At 34.0% G+C, this 19,836-nt stretch overlaps 2 protein-coding genes and 1 long non-coding RNA gene across 4 annotated transcripts; 1 reads left to right on the top strand and 2 right to left on the bottom strand.

Moving 5' to 3' along the window:
* Positions 1 to 1,949: 1,949 nt before the first annotated feature.
* Positions 1,950 to 3,916, bottom strand: LOC132695873 (uncharacterized). Its single transcript, XR_009617896.1, has 3 exons — positions 3,812 to 3,916; positions 2,294 to 2,373; positions 1,950 to 2,106 (listed from the first exon to the last, which is right to left on the bottom strand). It is a non-coding gene; the product is annotated as an uncharacterized LOC132695873 (long non-coding RNA).
* Positions 3,917 to 6,320: 2,404 nt separating this feature from the next.
* LOC132708809 (small glutamine-rich tetratricopeptide repeat-containing protein alpha) lies at positions 6,321 to 8,311 on the bottom strand. 2 transcript variants are annotated; one of them, XM_060681397.1, is made up of 6 exons: positions 8,028 to 8,294; positions 7,657 to 7,967; positions 7,319 to 7,602; positions 7,147 to 7,258; positions 7,027 to 7,089; positions 6,326 to 6,975 (listed from the first exon to the last, which is right to left on the bottom strand). In XM_060681397.1, the coding sequence occupies exons 2-6, from the start codon at positions 7,962 to 7,964 to the stop codon at positions 6,819 to 6,821; spliced, it is 924 nt and encodes a 307-aa protein (XP_060537380.1). In that variant the 5' UTR covers positions 7,965 to 7,967; positions 8,028 to 8,294; the 3' UTR covers positions 6,326 to 6,818. The 2 variants fall into 2 exon arrangements, with proteins under 2 accessions (XP_060537379.1, XP_060537380.1); XM_060681396.1 differs by having other exon boundaries at positions 6,321 to 6,975; positions 7,147 to 7,602; positions 8,028 to 8,311.
* A 474-nt stretch (positions 8,312 to 8,785) lies between these two features.
* LOC132695567 (plastin-2) lies at positions 8,786 to 19,818 on the top strand. The gene is made up of 5 exons (XM_060659879.1): positions 8,786 to 8,972; positions 14,973 to 15,403; positions 16,778 to 17,460; positions 18,407 to 18,942; positions 19,154 to 19,818. The coding sequence occupies exons 1-5, from the start codon at positions 8,898 to 8,900 to the stop codon at positions 19,325 to 19,327; spliced, it is 1,899 nt and encodes a 632-aa protein (XP_060515862.1). The 5' UTR covers positions 8,786 to 8,897; the 3' UTR covers positions 19,328 to 19,818.
* Positions 19,819 to 19,836: the final 18 nt, after the last annotated feature.

Genomic DNA, 19,836 nt, shown 5'->3' with positions numbered 1-19,836 from the left:
ACCGCATTGTAAAGTTTTTCGGATAACCCAAGACAATTGTCAAAGAGAAGAATAAATTAGTGAGAGTTTGAGAAAGAAGAAAGGTGGACTCTAGAAAAATAATAAGCTCCACAGTGTTTTCCAGCACGTTATCAGAGTCTCGCATTCTTTGTTCTGTTTCAATGCTTGATGCATTCACTGCATTTTTCAAAATCCACTGTCTCTATTTTTTCTTGCAAATGGCGTCACTATTATTTTTCTATTGAAAGTGATTTTCGTTTTTTAGTTCTTTCGCACAGGTACAGCTACAAGATATAATACTACGCCTATGGAATACGACTAAAATCGTTAGTTTGATAGTTCAATGATGATTAATAACTCTTTAGCTTTAAGAATAGTGCATTTCATTTATTTATTAAATATCAATTTCCTGTATACTAAAAGCAATTTTGTAGTATCCAGTAAACATATTAATAAAGCAAAAAGCAATTAGTTGGCATAAAGCGAATGCCGCGCTAATGATTAAGGAATGTAAAAATTACTCACTGACATTTTGCAATGTTTGAACTTACAGTTCAATGGAACTGAAGCGTTAGTTATAAAAAAGTGTTTGAGTGAGCCTTAATATAATTTGGCAGATGAATCAACGAGATCTTGGCTGCCCAAAAAAACAAATGTAATGGTCATTTGTTATAAAGTTAAAAACATTATGTGTATGATTATTTTTAAACAACCACACTGTCACCGAAAGCGATTTTAATGAAAAACATTTGGCACTTTAAACCATCGTTGCAAAAATTGAACGGTTGGTAAAAATTCGTGGCCTACTGGCTACACTTTTCATTTATTTCTTAACGTTTGGTAACACGTGCCTTCTATGTTGTAAATTGAATCGAAAAAATAAACAGCCAGTAAAATTTATCGTCTAAATAGAGAAGTACAAACTTCGGGGAATGTTTCTCGAGGACTTCAAACTAGATTTTGGAGTGATAACAAGCGCTTTGGTTTGCATATTTTGCAATTACAGCATCATGATATTAAGATTTTTTGGATGAAATTTGTCGTTACACAGAGTTTAATGGCATTCTCACAAATATCTTCAAATTTCAAAGAGCTAAAAACCAAAATTGTTGCGGTGCATAACTTATAGCTGACAGCGGTGATGTCAATAAATACAAAAAGTTCTACGCCAGAACTACCAACCATAAAAATGAAAATCTTCTAGCTTCGTATGTATGTTTTTATGTATTTAAAATTTACATAAAACTTTTTTTTTATTTGGCAACAGTGCTAGTATATAACTATCTTATTACAGACATACATACATACAGCTTCTATGGCTTAGATGATGCAACCTTAAACTCATTGTTGGCTTCTTCCAACACATAGACATACATCGCTTTACTTGACATCAAGAAACGTGGCGACTGTTATCGATAATTATTCGATGACGTCATCCCCATCAAGATTCTAAGTTAATATGTTAGGATCTAAGTGCTTTTCCTGGCATGTAAAAGATCACTTCCTGGTGAAGGCGAATATTAACATTTAAAGATGCACACAACATGACCAAAGGCGGAATAGAATAATTGTTTATTTTGCAGTTGCCTAGTACATACAATTTACAGCTGTACATATATAAAAATGCTCATAAACCATTAAGTGCTACTTCTCTCTTAAATATCTTATGAGTTCTTTTGCCAGGCTGTTGTTCTTACCTAACTTATGTCAAAATTTCACCTTCATATCTTTTTGAGAGAATTTGTTAGACAAACCGGTAGATGTTTATTAGCTTTTTTAATAGTACATTCCTTATGCGTAGCACATTTTTTATAGGTGTAAGTTAATTGCAATTGCAATTGTAAGTTTTGTAACTTTTGCATCCTGCTAATCTCTGTCTGCGTGCACGTCAACACCTTGTTGTTAAAAATAACTCAAAATATTTGTTACAATTTATTTATCTACCGGACACTATACATTTAATTTTATTCTATTTCTGCATAACCAGTCATATAAGATCTCCAACTTCGCGGTAATCCTTCTCAGCAACACATGTTAGTCTCGTCCGCGAACATGGTAACATGTTAAAGAGCCCAAAGGAAAACCATCGGTGAATGGAATGGAGATCTAGAACAGCATAAAACAGAGAAACGACAGAGTTTCAAAACGGCTCAGTACAAAAGCACAGAATGCAAGCGAATCTTATAAAAGAGAAACGGCGAAGGAACGAAACGTGGACTGGAAGTGTGACGAAATAAGGAGCTATAATTGGAAGCAAAAGATTAACTAAGAAAAACATCAAAAACAAGATTACCATAAATGGCTGACAAGATGCTGAACCGCAACGCTGTATGCCGTCTAAGATAAGAATCTTAAGCGTTCATATCTCAGTACCTGTTACAGATATTGCTTAGGTTAAATTAAGGAAAACTTGTATTCTTTGCAGCTAATTTACATGAAGTTTAGAAACTTAAAAAAATTTCATGGCGTGTTGACAAATTTGGTAAAAACGGGAATTTGGCAATATCGATTTTATTTTTTTCTGTTTTTTTTTAAGAGATATTAAAAAAAACTAATAACACTTTCTGATTGGCACCTTTAAGGGACTACATAAATGTATTTTTAGATTTTATATTAGATATGTAAATTATATATTTTTTATATGGTCTGAAAAAAAAGTGCACCCTGTATGCGCTTGCCATATATTTTAAGTTACAAGGAAAATGGCATTTTCTATTCTTTAAACGTTTGGGCTTAAAATGTGGGGTGGAATCTATGGAACTAAAATACTAGTTCCATTTATTTAACATTATTCATTAACCGCAGTATGATACCTTCATTTATTGCAAAATGATTTGGAAGACTGTTTAGGCAACTGCGAGAGTATCTTTTATAGCAGTTAGGATAATATGTAACCAGAGATGTTAAGCGATGTTTTAACTTCTAAAGTTAGGAGGTTAAATTTATAATAAAAAATCTAAAAGTACCATCATGCAAAGTGCAAATCAGAAAGTGTTATTATTTTTGTAATATCTCTTCAAATAAAGTCAGAAAAACATAAAATCGATATTGTAAAATTCTCGTTTTTCTCAAATATCTCAGCAGGCCACGAAAATTTTCTAAACCACAGGTTTCTCCTCTTCTCTTGTACACACTATATATATAACTAAGTCAATAACATATATAACTAACTAACGAAGCAAAACGGCTGGAACGTATTTTGCAGTGGCAGATGGTACGACCTAAATATAATATTAAATAGGACGGACGAAAGATCTTATTTAAAAAGATACGCTCTCCCAGTGTTGTAACTATTCCAATGGTACCAAAATAAAAACAATATATATCGTCGACGCTAACATTCTAGACTAATATTAGATGTTTACTTTTGCTTTTCATTTTATGATCACAACGTTTTTGTCATCATCTACATAATACCCCTAATTTTGCTTTTTACTTATCCTTGCTTCGATTTTTCTCGATTTTCCCGAACCCGGTATTCTGAGAAAGTTCGTCAAACAAAAACTTTTAAAAGTTTGTTTGTAACTCGGGCGTAAGGCGAATCTAAATATTTATCGAATTATCAATCGAATAGGTACGGCCTGTACTATTTTTGTAAATTTTTAAACATCCAAGTCTCGCAAGTTTACACAATTGAGTTTCGTACGTAATTCAATATTTTTTTCGATGTTTTCCTATGAATACTTAGTATTAATTTTCACACCAACTATAGAAACTATAGAAAAATAATATTGTTAATATTAATATTGACTACAGCTACTGATGGTTGTAGTAAAAGTTTTTTTGAACCAAACATCTTAAAAATCTTTACCGTCCTGAGTAAAAATCCTCAGAATATCGTTAAGGACTCTAATTGCATATTCTCGTAAACTAGGATTTCGATTTGACACAACTTTTTCAGTTATTGACCCCCCACACGCTACTGACGCCATTGCAATTGCGAATCAATAGAATTAGTTCATACATATATATTAGAATTGAGAGGCGGATATTAATTTTGATTGGATGTATATTTTTATTCCGTTAGCCATTGCGTTATTACAAATTTTGGCGTTCAAACTCGGTCGTGTTAACGTATGGATGACTAATGTTTGTGCTTCGATTGTAGGTTACCTTGCCGTCTGTTTTCCCGTCGAAATGGGTTTGCCGTTCAATCGATTGAATAACCAGTAATGACTAACCCGAATACTTACCATAGCGTTCTTCGTAGTCATTTTAATACAGTCCATTGGTTATTCGAAACGTAATTGAACATGATTCAAGTTGAACCTGTGTTGGTGTGTAAAGATAACTAGCGTATTTTTTAGACTAAAAGGCGGTAGTTAATTTTTAAATTTTTATTTATTGGTTTTACAATTAAACTATGAAAATGCTACACTCCAATTTGTTGTCAGTTCGAGCATTAAAGCGGCGTTTTTTTCTAAAACAAACGAGGATTAATATGAAGTTATACTTCCAATTGTTCCATTCGAAATGATTACCAACATTTCATCAAATACCGTGGTTATACATTTATTTTTATCAATTATTAAAATAACACTACCAATTTTATATTTCGAAGATGGCGCAACCTAAAAAATATATATTTCATTTTACGAGCAAACTATCAGTAAATAGAGGAACCACTTTAATACAAATAATACAAAATTTGGGTCTGTCATTATTGGAATTTACAATTTTGCTTTATGCCCAAAGAAAGCATTTTCAATGTTATGATTAGTATGTTTACATAAAAAAATTCTAAGTTGTATGTGACACTTCAGCGCCGTGTCCTGCATTCAGTATGTCTATTTTATAAGATAATTAAATCATAATATCCACACTATCTTCATGAAAAATTAACGTTTCAAGCGGGTGTTCTAAATATCCATCAATATCTACCTGCGGATAAAATCCAGTTTTTTAACATTTTGGACAATTGATAAATAAAAATAATTGATTCTTATATCTCTTTTAGTTGATTCTAGAGACAAATGAACCGTAAATTTATAGTCATTTTCGTGAAAACATATCTTTCTCTTCCTTTCCTACTTATTTCTATTCTTTCCTCTTTATTGTTGAGTCTTTAATGTTAGTTGTTTAAGCATATTTGACTTCAACAGAAAATTCCCCTGGAAGCAAGCTGCGCAAGGAGCCATTATTCCTTTTGCGCGTTGTTATATTAGGTCTGGCATATATAATTTTGTAATTTGGAATAATAAACTTTATTATTGTTATGAAATTATGGTTAGTTTTCATCACGGCTTGCGCGATCGAAAGGAGTGAATATTATCGGAAAAGTTCCAGAAAAAAAAACATTCGCGATAGCATCGTTGTCAGAGATGCTCTGCGAACCGCTAACACAGTGTCCAGGTTAAATTTAGCTCGTGCGCTAATTTAAGAAGCACATATCGTCCTACTGAAATATTTTACACCCGCCCCCCTCGGGTGATGACGTTTTGCTAGGCGCGCTCTTCACATTACTTACTTTGACAAAATTTTTGCATAAGTACACCCGAATTATAATTCCGTTGTCAAAATGAAAATACCGGGGCCATTAATAAGGCCGATATAAAAAGAGCGAGTCAACGATTTAGCGCAAATTTGGCAAGAGTTTTGATCGCATGCTCTTGTTTATTTATCATCCACGGTTGACCATAGTAAATAACATACGACAGAATCACATCTACCAAAATACGAACTATATTTATCCGGAGACAATGATTCATTTTTAAATGAGGATATGAATTTAATTATTCGACGCTCGTATTTTCTAGTGTTTAATTAACGTTTTTTTTTCTGGATAAAGAAGCACTTTCCTAATATCAATGCACATTATTAATAAAAGAAAAACGCGTTTTACGTAAAAGCAAAAGCATATTTTTCTTGTAACTTGGCACAAAGCGGGAGATATTTTTGTTACAACCAACGGTTGCAAGTGGTCCCGATAAATTTTTAGATAATTAGTCACAAACGTAAAATTTTGCGGAATAAAGATAGAGGCCGTATCGAATAAAAGGCGACTGAAGCGGACGGTGATTTTGATAAAACTTATTTTTCACGTTAAAAATAAGCATCCATTTGCAAAATCTAATTGGTCGTGTATTTGAGGCAAACACAAATTTCATATAACCTATATATTAAGTATATATGTATTGACCCACGTTATGTGTGACGCTAAAAATAAATCTGAGACACAAGTGCACATAAATATAGAAAATATGTAAATACGATTGTCGGCGAAACCATCTCAAGATTTTTATCCGTTCTAAAAGTAGAACAGATTAACGAATAGAGCCGAGAATCTTAATTTTTGAATCCCGAGAAAATAAATACAAACTTCCCCTTATGATTATTTATTTATTTTTCTTGGTAAAATTATAAACGGTTTACGAAATAAGTCGATGGATAAACAACAAAATTACAAAAATATATCCGTGCCGTTTAGCTTCGAATATCGATGCAATTTTCTATCCAATTATTTTAAAAGCAATATTTATACAGGATGGCAACCAAAGTTTATGATTAAATTTTTTTAATGCATTAAAGCGCCATCCTTCCGTGTATGTGCTAGTACCATATTACGTTCCTCAGACACTAGATGGCGGTAACAACTGAAAATTTATGTAAAAAGAGTGGTCTATTTTATCGCACAATGCATATTCTCGATCTTTCCCATTTTTAAAGCATTAAAACACATTTCTTTTACTTTATTGCTGAATAATCCGATGATAGTACAACACGAGATGCAAATATAATGGTATTTTCATATAACAATGAGGACCCCCAAAAGCAATAAAATGTTTGATTTAAAAGAAATTACTAGATTTAGAACTAGCTTAAGATCCTGTGTTTTTGTCGCGCGCCGAATTATCCTTTGAGTCATTGGCTGGATTTTGATTAGAATTTGGAACACTTTGAGCATCTATATTTCTTCTCAGAGTCTCCACAAAATTAGAGTCATTCAATTGCATCCTGCTTGCAAGGGTTTGGCCTCTAAAATGTTAAATTTTAGAACTTTAAATTGAAAATTCATGTGTGCCATACGCCTCAAATAACGCCTCCACATTCACTTCCCCTGAATGATCCGCTGATATCAATCCAGACATGCTAGAATTGAACAAAGTAGATTAAATACTTAAGTTCTCAAAATACGTTAAAGCTTACATATTGCCAAAATTGGGATCATTTAGCATTTGAGTGGCCATGTTAATAATGTTTGGGTTATTTATAAATTGAGATATATCAATTGGTCTGTGTTGTGCAGGTGCCGCATTATCTACAAACAAAATCTGCCTAGTGATCACACTTAATTGAGAATTTGGCTTATACCTTGTACCTTGATTAGCCATTAGCCTTTCCTGAGCTAGCTTCAGATTTGTTTCATACATTACATTGTTTGGGTCATATTTAAGAGCAGTTTGGTAAGCTGTTTGGGCTAAGTCATATTTATTTAAATTGGAATATGCTATTCCAAGTCTTCCATAAGCTTTGCCGTAAGTGGGATCTATCTTAATTGCTTCATTAGAGTCCTTAATAGCTAACCAATCCTTTTCTAGCCTGGTGTAAGCTGCAGCTCGGTTGCAATAGTAAACTGCATTGTATGGGTTTAATTCAATTGCCCTAACAATTATATTAAGTAAATATATACAATTGAGGGTCTCATATGCTGCTTACCTAGTGTATTCATTAAGTGCTGCTTGATAGTCTAAGTCTTTCATTGCATTGTTGCCTTTTGTTTTATGTTCTTCAGCTTTCAGTTTATCTTCTTCAGTAATTTCTGCTCTTGATTCAGTGTTAAGGAGTGATAAAAGATCAACATTATCCTTTTCCACGCTATTTGCGTCAATTTCAAATGCTGTTTCTAAACACTGAATAGCCACCTCCAAAGATTCCTTTTTTTCATCATTTAAGGTGCTAGCTTTCAATTCCCCATGTAGGAAATTTATGACACTATTAACCAATATTTGTTTTTTTCCGTCCATATCCTGCGAACATAGATTTATAAGTCAAAATTATGTGTTAATTAATTTAAACAGTGTCCATACCTTTACAAATAAATTCAAGAACTTTACGCTATATACTTTAATGACATGACTTAATGCCTTGAGGTTAACTGCGAAGCATTTAAGTTTTTGCCAGATGGCGCCAGCATACTCCCCCTAGGTGTGTTTTAATTAACCCCTCCATTTGTTGTGACATAGTTTTTTAAGGCCATTTTTTCTTAAAAATAGTAGCAAACATTCTGTTGGGTATATTTGCTTGAATCATATTTTAATACGCGTAAAGATGGCACTTCGTTTTCAAATTCCTATTCGGAATTTGGCAGCGGTTACCGATCGGCTTTGCGATCGAAAATTTTCGGTGATCTTCGTGACCACGTACTGAAATTGCAACGTTGCCGGCTTAAGTTGTTATTACGGAGTATTGACGAAACAATAATAAGTAATATTTTTTTGTAATTGCAAAAATAATCTTTAAACGTGCATCCGTAGATATAATTAATTCAAGACATCACTCAACTAATTAAAATGATCCATTTTTAGTCTATCGTGTCTTGTTGATAACACTGTGTGATTTACGCGGTCCTTCGAGCCGAATTCTAAGTGACTTAATGAAATGAATTTTCTTGTAAAACATTCGGGTTTTTTGTTAATACAGCCAGTATTAGTTATTTCGTATGAATAACTTTCCAGAAACCTGAAGTTATCCTTAAACGAAATTGGAATAACAACATTTGACACCGCAGCTTTAGCAACTTATCAGATTCGTCTAGAGTGGGATTTTAAAGCGGCAACAGCGTGTCCTTTTTCCATACTTCAAACACATAGTGTGTATCATATCGTAGGGTATCGTGCCTTTTGGAGCTGGTAATTTATAAGTGCACAGATTTTTTGAGTGGCTTCGAGAATTTAACCATGGCTTCCATTAATTCGGATTTCCAAAGATTGTCCGAAGAAGAACAACTGGAAATCAGGGAGCGTTTTAGTACAGTGAGTTGTTTTTTTTTTCGGAATTTTTCTTTCCGTTTATTTAGATCGATTTTAACCTAGCCTTCTCCGTGTTTATATCGTTGTTTTGACAGTTGCCGCAATTCATTGTTGTAGCAACGCCCATTATAATAAAAAAATCATCCTTTAAGTTCGTTAAGAGTTTCCGTGCAGTTTGTCCCGGGAATTTCCGTAAAAATGGGCGAAACATGGCAACTTTCCCTACTTAAGTGCAAGTTCATGTAAAATGCTATCGTAACTTTATCTAAAATATTGGAATTTAACTTTAAAATAACTAAACATGTACAAACGTACGTACATAATGAAAACTAATAAGTTTATGAGTCACGTTATATCTTACTCACGCAAAAAACCTAAGTAAGCTCGCCGACTCTTTTTATCATTTTCGTTTGGTTAATTTGCTGGTAATCAAAAGTTAGAAGATTTTTGTGAATACATTTTAATCACTACAGCACGTTTCAAACAATAAAAATTCATTTGCATCGTTTTGTGCTTGTAAACAAATTAAACTCATTGAGGAAATTTACATCGAAGGATTTATACTTGAACCGCAAAGATTTTGAGACGTAATTAAAATATATACTAAATAACCATAGATACAGTTATCGTAAATCTTGAACTTTTTTAAGGTACTCGGATGTTTATTCCGCCCATGTGGGAGATCTACATTTTTTTCATAAATCGTGCGTGGGTATTTTCGTCCTATCGGCTTGGTGTGAGGTAGATTTTTTTTTATGCTTGCCAACGTCTCAGATGGTCGATTACTAGGTTTTGAGATTATTGATAATCGCGATAATATTAATTTCGTATTTTCCAGTTGTTTTTATAAGATTGTTTCATAATCTGATAAAGCGCGAGGTGATGTCATGAAAGCCCGTTTTGACTAAGTGTGGTGGTTAGACGTCTTCAAGTAATTTTTACGCGGCATCGGCGAAAAATATTACGGATAATAATTAGAGTGTTTATACAATGATAGCCGCCATAAAAAACACTTAAATGAATAAATTTTAAAGTGCTACGAAATAGGTTGACTTTTTAGTCGGATTGCTTCTATTAAAAGTACAAAAAGGACGAGTTCGACACAGGTAGTGGTGTAACCTTCAAATCAGTTACCAAAAAAAGCATCTTGATCAGATCACTACTTGAACGCGGGGATGTGGAGGGGTTTCTATATATTTTTATAAATTAATGGTTAATTTCGTTTCGAAGTTATACACACTTGTTTACATGCACTTCCGTAAAAAGCAAGACGAATTCTACGAAATCGTATGATATCGCCATAACAACTACCTCTGCGAAACAAAAGTGCTTAGGTTCGACATTCTTTCGGTTGCAATACAAACGCGACAACAAAAGGCAAAAGTAACATTCCAAAAGAAAAATGACTGCAGAACGTGGCGGTTTCTTGGTCACGGTTAGGTATTTCAAACGTAAAGAAATATAATTTCGATGTCATAATCGGAGAAAGTAGGTGACCAAAGCGGTTGATAATTATTCCCGTACGATTTCCATCGACGATTATCAAAGAAAATCTCGGGCGAACGGGGGTATTATGTTTTAGTTGGGCAACAATTTTTATTCAGGCCGTAAATAATTAAATAAAAGTGGCATTAACCTCTAAAAGATTTGTGTCCACCCTGTAGAAGTACACACATGCAAAATAAATCAGAATTAATTCGAAGGCTAAATGGCGCGTTTTATATTGGGTCTCGGATTCTTGGGTTATTAATTCCGATTGCACTTATATATAAATAGAAAAACCTCAATAAGTGTAAACAATTTATTTAAGGGGTTTACAATGTCTAATAAAAATTGCGCAATACTTTTATTAATAGTACATTCTTTCGTTCCGGATTTATTGTTGCCGAGACCGCATAAAAACCGTAATTAAATTTAAAAAAAAATGTTTTTGTGACTAGTTTATGATCCCATGTTTTATTTTAATTTAATGTTTGAACGTTTCCTTTTTATTTGTTTATGTCTAACCGGTGAATTTTATTCTTCTTTTTGCATTAATTTATTGGTTATATCATATATAATGTAAATTTTTATTTTTTTTGTTTTTTAAATAATTAATAGCGAAGATGGTCTCGCGTGTGTGGTTAACGATATCGTACTGTATAATCGAAGAGCGTGCGAATTTTTCTATTACTGCAACCGTAACGTATGGGGTCTCAAGGGAATTTTCTTAATGAGTCGCGAGTAATTATGTAAATAAAAATGGATCCGTGAAGAAGTCCGACGAAGTAATTCTCACGACCGCTGCATAAAATGTGTTTCTCGCTTGTGTAGGAAAAAGTTGCGATTACGCCGCCGATAAAGCAATTTTTGAGATTTCCGTTGTACAATTAGCTCTATGTTTGTGAAAAGAGTCATGTTGAAAACACGTTCGTTTTCTAAGTTTTTACGTATATGTTTTATCGAGTGCACACGATTTTCCAGCCTATATTGTGTGTCGAGTAGAAGCAACGAATTGAAACGGACGTCCTAGTAATGTGAAAAAATGTATATTTTCGAGTTTCTAAAATGTGTGAGTAATGTTTTAAAACTTTGTTTCATGCTCTTTGCTGCTTCACTTAGTCGGGAGTATCTATCTATCCAATCTTGCATTTCAGTTAGAATACTGTTCTGTAAACGGTATTTTGATAGTCTAGGCATCTTGATTGTTCCTTCTCTTTATGTCCGTGAAGAAAAATCCTAGTCTCTCTGACTAAATATTTCTGACTTTTCTGCCAGGTCAATGACGACTGTCACCAGGAACAGGGCCGGAATCAGTATCCCTGTACACCATGCAAGATTTGTTGAAATAGGTCCAGATTTGCAATTTTCATGATTGCATATTGTCAATTTTCCTGTTTTTTTTTTTAATATCAATTCGATTATTTCTTTTAATTGTTTGTATCCTGTAAATACGTTAGGGCAGTGATGTCTCTTTCTTTGTCACATGATATGATTTTGTTAGAGGTAAGATTATTATTCTTATAAAAAAAGTTGAATTGTTAATAATGTCTAATTATCTGGAATTTATCAAATATAACGCTAATTTATTATTTAGGATGCCAAATGATATTTGAAATCGAAATAAAATGTTATTTATCTAAAACTAACCAAATTACACCCTAGTTCCTAGTTTTTAGTATTTAGTATTATCACTTGTTGTGTCATTAAAAATTGAGTCGAATCATCAACTCGGTCAGTATAAGAAAAAAAAAATTTTAATAAAAAAATGAGTTATAATAAATTAATTGAAAAGGGTGAAATATATAAAAATGTATGAATGTCAGCTACTAGATAATTTTGTGCGCCTTCGAATTATTGTCAAGATAAATAACAAAGCCTTATTTCGTTTTTAATTATCATTTAGAATGCCTAATAATAATTTAGGGTTTCATTTTGTAATTCTTTTTCAGATTTTAAGTTCTCTTATTCATACATATTTTATTCATTCATCATGAATTCTTCAAGTAAGGCGTAGATTCCTCGAATGGGCCCAAAACGAGATTGCTGTTGTTCCTGATTTTCATATGCGAATTTTGTTTAGCGATGAACCGCACTTCTGGTTGAATGTCTTCGTGAACAAACAAAACTGCCGCATTTGCAGCGAAGCTAATCCTCAAGTGTATGTCGAAGCACCGTTACATCCAGAAAAACTGACTGTTTGGTGCGCTTTATGAGCTGGTGGAATCATTGGTCCGTACTTCTTCAAAAACGATGATGGCCAGAATGTTACAGTCAATGGTGATCGGTATAGAGCTATGATTACTAACTCTTTCATTCCTGAATTGAATAACCATGATGTCCAGGAGATGTGATCTCAACAAGGCGGCGCAACATGTCACACAGCTCGTACCACAATCGATTTATTGAAAGACACGTTTGGTGACCGCCTAATTTCACGTTTTGGACCTGTGATTGTGATTTAACACCGCTAGACTACTTTCTGTGGGCCTGTGTAGAGACATTGGTCTATGCGGATAAGCCACAAACGCTCGACCATTTGGAAGACAACATTCGCCGTGTTATTGCCGATATACGGCCACAAATGTTGGAAAAAGTAATCGAAAATGGGACTTCCAGATTGGGCTACATCCGCGCCAGCCGTGGCGGTCATATGGCAGAACTCATATTTAAAATGTAATGCCACAAGATTATCTTTCGGATAAATAAAATTCATGTCAATCGAATAATCTATCGTTGTTTTATTGCAACTTAAAGTTCTATACATCGAAAAAAAAACACCGTTTATAACAAGATATTGCAGAAACCGAATTTTAAAACTCAACATGGCAATTATGCCCACTGCATGCCATTGCAGAAACTCGAAAACAATTTCCAGTATTTTTTTCACATATCACAGAGCGTCTGATTCTCCGGTATATGTTATTATACATTATCCGATCTCCTGACAGGCGACCTTCAATAATTGCTTTATCAAAGCGTGTTACAGTCGGTGGGTACACGATTTTTTTTTATTGTTCGGAGAATCTTGGCTTTAATCTAATAGATTATCCGAAAACGGTTCGATGCGGTGCGGTTGTTTGAAAACGAAAACCAACCACGGTTTTGCTCGCATTACCAATTCAACACGCAACTGCACACGCATCTCGAATATGCACATAAGTAGTATTATACCCGCGTCATGGAAATTGATAAATATTTAAGCAGAACATCCTACGCGTCTTTGATAAGCGAAGACGAAAAGGGGGAAGTCGTAAATTGGTAAAATGAAACACTGAGACAACTGAACAAAGAATATTATTTTTAAAACGTCGCCCTTCTTTTTACTGCACGGAAATACGTACTAGCGGATTTAATACATTTATTCTATCCCGTGGTAGTGTGAACCTCTCCGTCCTGGCTGCCGCTTTTTTTTTTAATTCCTTTTCACGCAGATCAGAAACAATGAGCCTTGTTGTACCGACGTGTCGTTGCCTTTTTAAACTGTTTTAAGTTCCTATGACCTTTCTCGCGAGAGTACGCTTTAAAGAAGTCTTGTATAAGCGAGTTCGGAAAATTTCGAGTGTCTCAAACTTATATATTTAGTTTAGCCTTATGGAATAATATTTTATTTTCTCGAGAATCTCAGAATTCCTCCGATGTTATTGACCCGCGTTAAGCGGCGAAAAATTTTAGTTATTGTTAAAATAATAGGAGCAATATTAAACTCTATCCGCTTCTGAATATCCGCACTTAACAGTCGTAACGGCGATGTCTAATACAGAATAAAATATTTATTTCACGTTGCCGGTCCTCGATCTTCATTTCCTAATCTCTATTTAAATCGGCGTTACATTCGGATGCGTTCGGTTATTAACCCACGGAATTCTCGATCATTACGTACCGATGAAAATTATAAGATCCAGGAGGAAATCCAAAACCGTTTTAATTTTTGTTTTCGAAAAATAAATTGCATCTGTTTATATACAGTTCATCAAAAAAGTCTCCATCCATGCACTTAATATTTTTTCTCAGTAGATGAGAGCTTTCGATATTCGTGAGTATTAAATAAAAATAAATGCTATATGCTAAATAGGCAACACCTTAAACTGACCGTTTATTGAAGAACAACCATATTGTGTCATTTAATAATAGATGTTTATATTAGTGCTGCCCAAGTTTTAAAAGATTCAGAATAAAATTTGAACCAGATTCCGTTGCCGATTGGGAACGAGTGTCTTCGTGTATTTTAATTTAGTTCACCGTATAGCCCACAATAGAAATTTTATTGTCGTATTGCATTACGCTCGCTGATAACGTTGTATCGATAGGATAAAAAAAGACGGGAAATTCGTTATTAATTTGCAATATTTTATCAATGAACGCTTGGATTTATTAACGTGTTTTGTGTCGAAAATACGGCGGTAAAACCGTACATTTATTTCAAACATAATACGTAGAATTGTCTAGACACCCGTTTTCCGCACGTTGCCTTCACGTGACTCGCTTTAAGCTAGTAATAATTTCGTTTTTTTTTTATTACAGATAGACAAAAACGGCGACGGCCATATCGACCTCAAAGAGCTTCGGGAGGCATTGGAGGCTTGCGGACTGAAGATAGCCGGTTACCAATCGCGTCTCATCGAAGAGGAATTCAAAAATTCGAAAAAGACTAAAATAAACGGCAGATTGACTTATGAAGAATTCGAAAAGCTTATCTGTGATCTAAGAGCGAACGATGTCGCGAATACTTTTCGAACCGCCGTTTCAAAGCGGGAGAATTTGCAACACTTGGGCGGTACCTCCCACGCGTCTAATGACGGTACGACGCATTCGGTGCGTCTAGAGGAACAGCTGGCTTTCTCGGATTGGATCAACTCGAATTTGCAGCACGATCCGGATTTAAAAAAACTGCTGCCGATTGATCCCGAAGGGAAATACCTTTATGAGAAAGTCAAAGACGGTATATTGCTATGGTAAGGATTAGTCGACCGATCGACAATTAAATATTATTATAAACACCCCAAAGGCTGCATTAATATTAGTTGGTCGTTTATCGACGAAAGAGTGAGCTAAAAAAAAACAAAGATCTTTTTTATTCTTAATTAATTTTATTATAATTTATACGGAATATAATGTCCCCATAAAGCACAAACATGTACTCTGGACAGCAGTACCAGTATGTATAAGGTGATTCTTGGATGATTTTATGAAAAAAAGTTTATATCAATGTAATTCCGCAATCTCTTTACTGTTGGATATACAGTACGTTGAAATAATAAAAAAAAAGATTTGAAAATGATCTCTTGACTTTGGCTCGTCCAGCGAACATAAGATTTTTAGTAAATTTAAAATGAACATTTTACTAGCTGCCCATAATATGTGGAAGTATTATAAGTGTAAAGTGTACCTGTTGTCCCTTACAGAAATGTACCAAAGCAATATGAAGATGTACTCTCAAGTAAAGCAAACGAACGAAAACTATTATTTGGTTTAATTATTCAATCATTATTTCTCAACAATTTCTGCAAATGAGTTAAAATAAGATGTAAATTAATCATTATAATTTGTAATTTTAAGAAATTGCAAACCTTCTAAACTTTGAAAAAACGTCGATATAAATCAATGATTGTCCCAAAATTCCGAACAATGGAAGTATCTTTTTAATATCAATAGGGCTGTCATCACATCACATCCCATGGACCTACGTAAAACTGCCATGGACATATGTACTTAGAATATCGATTAAATTTTGTTTAAGTGGGTAATTCGTTATTGTGAGTGACAATTCGAGTTTGACGTTTTTTGCAAGGACTCTTTTCAAAATTTGAATATAATTTTATCGACGACAATCGAGGAAATCGTTATCAATTTCACTTGAACGTTACTGCATCGCCGGTAATTCCTAGAAAATATTGATTACCTCATTGTTATAGTCGTTGGTTGTTGCGTAAATAAAAAAAAATGTTATCAGATCACATTCTAAAACTGTACTTCTGGGTTTAAAACTCCTCATGAAATAATAATGGAAGTTCTGAAAATATTAAAAAGAAAATGGAAATAAATTGATTTCACTGCTAGTGAATAATTGTAATATTGAAGCGCAATGAGGATTTTTTCATTGTGCGAATTTATTATGAATAAATGAAACATGTAAAACAATTTCCTCTTAGAATGTACTTGCTGGTAAACATTTTTCCACTTATCCGCACTTCGTGAGGCATCGTTGAATATTTTGAAATGTTCAAATAATTTTTTATCGCTGGATGATAAATAAAACACCGTAATTGTATATCTATGCAACTTGCGTGGGCGGAAGTCCTTACACTTGTTTTTATTTTATTTCGTAGCAAAATTATAAACCATTCGTGCCCGGACACCATTGACGAGCGAGTTATAAACAAGGAAAAGTTGACGTTGTACACAAAACTCGAGAATTTGACATTGGCTTTGAATTCCGCATCGGGAATCGGTTGCAACGTCATCAACATTGACGCACATAGTTTATCCAAGGGCACGCCGCATTTGGTGCTGGGATTGCTATGGCAGATCATTAGGATCGGATTGTTCAATCAAATCACCTTGGAACATTGCCCCGGGCTAACCACATTACTGTCGCAAGACGAAAAAATTGACGACCTTATGAAATTATCACCCGAAGCCATATTGCTAAGATGGGTGAACTACCATCTGGAACGTGCCGGCACGCACAGACGTGTTACAAATTTCCAGAGCGACATTACCGATTCAGAAGTTTATACGTATCTGATTAAGCAGATAGCACCAATAGAAGCAGAAGTCAATATGGACGCGTTAACGGAGAAAGATTTACACAATAGGGCAGAGATCATGTTGCAACAGGCTGCCAAATTGAAATGTAGATCGTTCGTCACGCCCCAAGATGTTGTTAATGGCGTCTATAAACTTAATTTGGCTTTTGTCGCCAATCTTTTCAACAATCATCCGGGGTTACACCAAGCTAATGGCGCTATCGACGGTTACGAGACTATTGAAGAAACTCGGGAAGAAAGAAGTAAGAGCTATTTCAGAAATCATAACACATTATGGCAATACCGGCTGGTTACTTATTGCAATCACGAACAAATCTGTTGCTTCTCGTTCTTATTGCTTTATCCATTGAATGCGGTTTATATATTTAATTTTTAATATTCAGCAGTAATTGCTAATAGGTTTTTACTTATGGGTGTCCCGAAGCAATGAGTAAAAAATGTAAAGTCTGATAACTGAATTATATTAAGAAAAGTTTTTTTTTTACAAATTTTGAAAACTTAATTAAAGACCATTAAGAAAACTTTAAAACATATCGATTTGTTAAACCGCGAAGAACATTGCCGATTGTTTATGTTTAAACCACATGAGGCCTGGAAATAAATTTAACAGTAACTAAAGACTAACTTAATAACTAACTAGCCTTTAACAAAAATTAAAAACGTGCTATGATAATTGGCAGTTTTCTTGGAAGCGATTTTCCAGTAGAATCAGCATTTAATTTTGTCGCTTATCTTTTCTGCACATGCTGTATATATTGTTAGGAACAATTTGTAGTCAAATTTATAGTCGGTTCTTCCCTTGTTCGTTCACTGTTAAAATTGATCCTCTTTAACTGTGCTTGGCAAAGCTGGAAAGTTTTGCTGGAGATCCCATAGCGAAGGAAAACTGGACAAAATAAAAATAAATAAGAACTAAAAGTTCAGATTTTCACGAAATTATATATTATGACATTTATCAAATGTGCCGAAACAATTGTCATGTAAAAATATATAATTTCGTGAAAATCTGAACTTTTAGTTCTTATTTATTTTGATAAATGGATTTTCATCAAGTAAAAGCCACCTCAGTTCAATTTCTGGATAAAATATTATTTATAAAAAGGAGCGCTGTCGGAATAACTATAAACACGACCACAAATTTTCCGATTGTAAATTTAAAGTTGGTTATTTCGTTTTTTTTTTTGCCAGCTTATCGAAATTGGATAAATTCAATGGGTGTATCTCCACATGTCAATTGGTTGTATTCCGACTTAGCCGACGGGCTAGTAGTATTCCAATTATACGACATTATCAAGCCGGGGATAGTAGACTGGGGTAGAGTTCACCGCCGATTCACAAACGAACGGAAAAAGTTCATGGAAAAGCTGGAAAATTGCAACTACGCCGTTGAACTCGGCAGACAGATAAAATTCTCTTTAGTCGGAATAGGCGGACAGGATATCAACGAGGGCAACGTTACTTTAACCTTAGCCCTCATTTGGCAGTTGATGAGAGCGTATACGTTGTCGATCCTGTCTCAGTTACACGAATCTGGAAGCCCTATCGTTGAAAAGGAAATCGTCAATTGGGTTAATAGCAAATTGGCTTCCGCAGGCAAAAAGTCTTCCATTCGCAGCTTCCAAGATCCCACTATTGCCGACGCTAAGGTAGTGATCGATCTCATCGATTCCATTAGGCCCGGAGCCATTAACTATGATCTAGTTAGGACTGGAGGCACCGATGAGGTATGTGGCGTGGTATACGGTTTGTGGGAATGTTTTTCTGTCCTTATATCTTTTGCACTAACAGTAAAAACTCTTGAGAATATTTGGAATGCTTATGCAGTGTTTAATTCACAGAGGCAAGTCTGCAGGCTTCTTGCTTTTTTGTTGTAGAATTGAAGAATTCCCTTTACAAAATCATTTTCCCATTTTGAAGAAACCTCGTTATTTTTAGGATAACTTGGCGAATGCAAAATACGCGATATCGATGTCACGTAAAGCAGGGGCAAGGGTGTATGCCCTACCGGAAGACATAACGGAGGTGAAACCGAAAATGATAATGACAGTATTCGCATGTTTGATGGCACTAGATTATATACCTAACATGGACAGTTCTCGGCAACAGTAACTTTTGGCTGATAATTTATTGTTTATTTTTAATTTTTCATTATATTTTATATACTAAATATTAGGTATTTATGTTATAATATTATAACATTCCAAATTTACGAATTTGTTACTAGTCTGTGAGAGAGAAAGCATTTAATTCAAAATTACGACATTCCTTTTTTTGGATTATGGTGCAATAAGGTTTTAACGTTACATTACACGAATCGGGGCTGTTAAACAATGACATATTTCGAGTTTGTACAAATGAATTACTGAGTTAATTTTTTTTAATTAAAAGCGGTAACTTATTTTTATATACATTTTATTTCATTTTATAATTAATTATTGGCTCTGCAATACCAAACCAAGTGCCATTTACATCGTAAGTATAATCTAATGAGATGTATAAAATAGTATTACTTTGTAAACTTAAAATATTAATACTTTTTGTGTAAATTTATAACTTTTTCAAGTACACTGGTCATTTGCTTTATTAAATGAAAAAGTATATTTTATTATTTTTTTCGC

The sequence above is a fragment of the Cylas formicarius genome, unplaced genomic scaffold, assembly GCF_029955315.1.
Source record: "Cylas formicarius isolate icCylForm1 unplaced genomic scaffold, icCylForm1.1 PGA_scaffold_12__32_contigs__length_19106922, whole genome shotgun sequence".
Classification (NCBI taxonomy): Eukaryota; Metazoa; Arthropoda; class Insecta; order Coleoptera; family Brentidae; genus Cylas; species Cylas formicarius.
This window is presented reverse-complemented; position numbering and strand designations above follow the sequence as displayed.